This window comes from Trichoplax adhaerens, genomic scaffold (genome assembly GCF_000150275.1).
Source record: "Trichoplax adhaerens TRIADscaffold_780 genomic scaffold, whole genome shotgun sequence".
NCBI lineage: Eukaryota > Metazoa > Placozoa > Uniplacotomia > Trichoplacea > Trichoplacidae > Trichoplax > Trichoplax adhaerens.
The window spans coordinates 213-1,984 of record NW_002061348.1 but is presented as its reverse complement, the minus strand read 5'-3'; the positions used below and the strand labels follow the sequence as shown (position 1 = coordinate 1,984).

The 1,772-nt window shown below is 39.6% G+C and overlaps 1 protein-coding gene across 1 annotated transcript; it reads left to right on the top strand.

The window, feature by feature from the left end:
- Positions 1 to 533: 533 nt before the first annotated feature.
- Positions 534 to 1,415, top strand: TRIADDRAFT_62775 (uncharacterized protein; the record flags this gene model as incomplete). Its single annotated transcript, XM_002118728.1, has 1 exon — positions 534 to 1,415. The coding sequence occupies one exon, from the start codon at positions 534 to 536 to the stop codon at positions 1,413 to 1,415; it is 882 nt and encodes a 293-aa protein (XP_002118764.1).
- Positions 1,416 to 1,772: the final 357 nt, after the last annotated feature.

Here is a 1,772-nt window from a genome sequence, read left to right as displayed (position 1 = left end):
ANATATGATTTACGATTATTTAATTACACTGTAGATCTTCTGTGTCTATCTATCTGAATCACTTTCACTCATTTAAAATCATTGACGATGTTGTAAAACTACTTTGAAGTGTAACTTGCTAAACTAGACAACGATTTAATAGAATATTACTTCATTTAGAAATAGAAGTCCATGACACAAATCGCCAGCCTACTTAACCCTTTCATCATCACAACTTGTTTCAAGTGTCCCATTGAGTACTATAGTTTCTCTTGAAGAAGTTATCCTTGATTGCAACCATAGGGTAGATCGTTAATCTACGAGTAGACTTGTCACGGTACTGTACTGTACCGGTACCGTAGACGAAGGTGGAAGACAGACTTGCAGTAGTCTGATCGGTGGATCATCACCATAGGAACAGTGTTGTCTTGTCCATGGTTGGAAAGGAAGCAATGGCTTACTCTTGGCCAGACATTTCTCATTATGGGTAACCTGTAGCATGGTAAGATATAATTCCATCTCTAGGTAGATGCTTTAGCTGACCAGAGCAAGAAATGACGTCGATGATAGCTAATAGGGCTAACAAACCGACAATAGACAGAGAAACCGAAAATAAATGCAACAAGGTTGACGAAGCTGCAAGCAAACAAGATGAAAAGATAACGTTAGCAAGCCCATCCTGGTTGGAAAAGACTGCTAATAGTTATAGAGCTTCACTACACAACGAACAATTGGGACATAACCCTCGAATAGATAGCATAAAGTTAATGCAAGTTACAAGCGAACAAGATGAAGCGATAGCATTAGTAATCCCGTCCATTTTGGAAAGGACTACTAACCATGTCCAAGGTTCGCCATCCAGCAACCTATCAAAAGAGGAACCAGAAATAGATTGGACAAATTTGATGCAAGCTGTAAGCAAACATGATGAAAAGATAACATTAGTAACCCCATCCTGGTTAGAAAGGACGGCTAACAATTCCGCCGATTTGCCACCGAATGAACAATCAGAAGAGAAAGCTGAAATAAATGAGATCGGGTTGATGCAAGATGCTAGGAAAGAAGAAGATAAAATGATAACATTGGGACCTCCATCCTGGTTGAGAAAGAAGACTACTAACCATTCCAGAGGTTCACCACAGACCGAACAATCCAAGGAGAAACCTGAAATGAATGCGACAAAGTTTATAAATGCTACAAGCAAGCAAGATACAGTGATAACATCAGAGATAAAAAGGGCCGCTAACAATTCTGAAGGTTCGCAACCAACCGAAAAATCAAAAGAGAAACCCTATATAAATGCGGTTTATTTTACGGGACCTGCAAGGAAAGAAGATAAAACGATAACATCAGGACCTCCATCCCGATGGAGAAAGAAGACTGCCAACAATTCCAAAGGTTGGTCACGGATCAAACAATCAAAAGAAAAACCTTAACGTACTACGACAAAGTGGATGGATTTTGCAAGCAAGCAAGATCAAGAGAGAACATTAGAACCTCCGTCCTCGTCGAAAAAGAAGACTGCTAACACTTCCGAAGGTTGTTCACGAATCAGACAATCAAAAGAGAAGCCTGAAAATAATGCAACAAGGTTTATGGTTACTGACAGCAAATAAAACCTCCATCCTGGTCGAGAACGAAAACTGCTAACAATTCTAGAGGTTGGTCACGGACCAAATAATCAAATGAAAAGCTTGAAAGTAAGGCGACTGAGTTTACGAAAGCTGTAAGCAAACAAGATAAAAAAATAACCCCTAAAAAAAGACGCACCTCCGTCGTGGTTGAGAAAGACT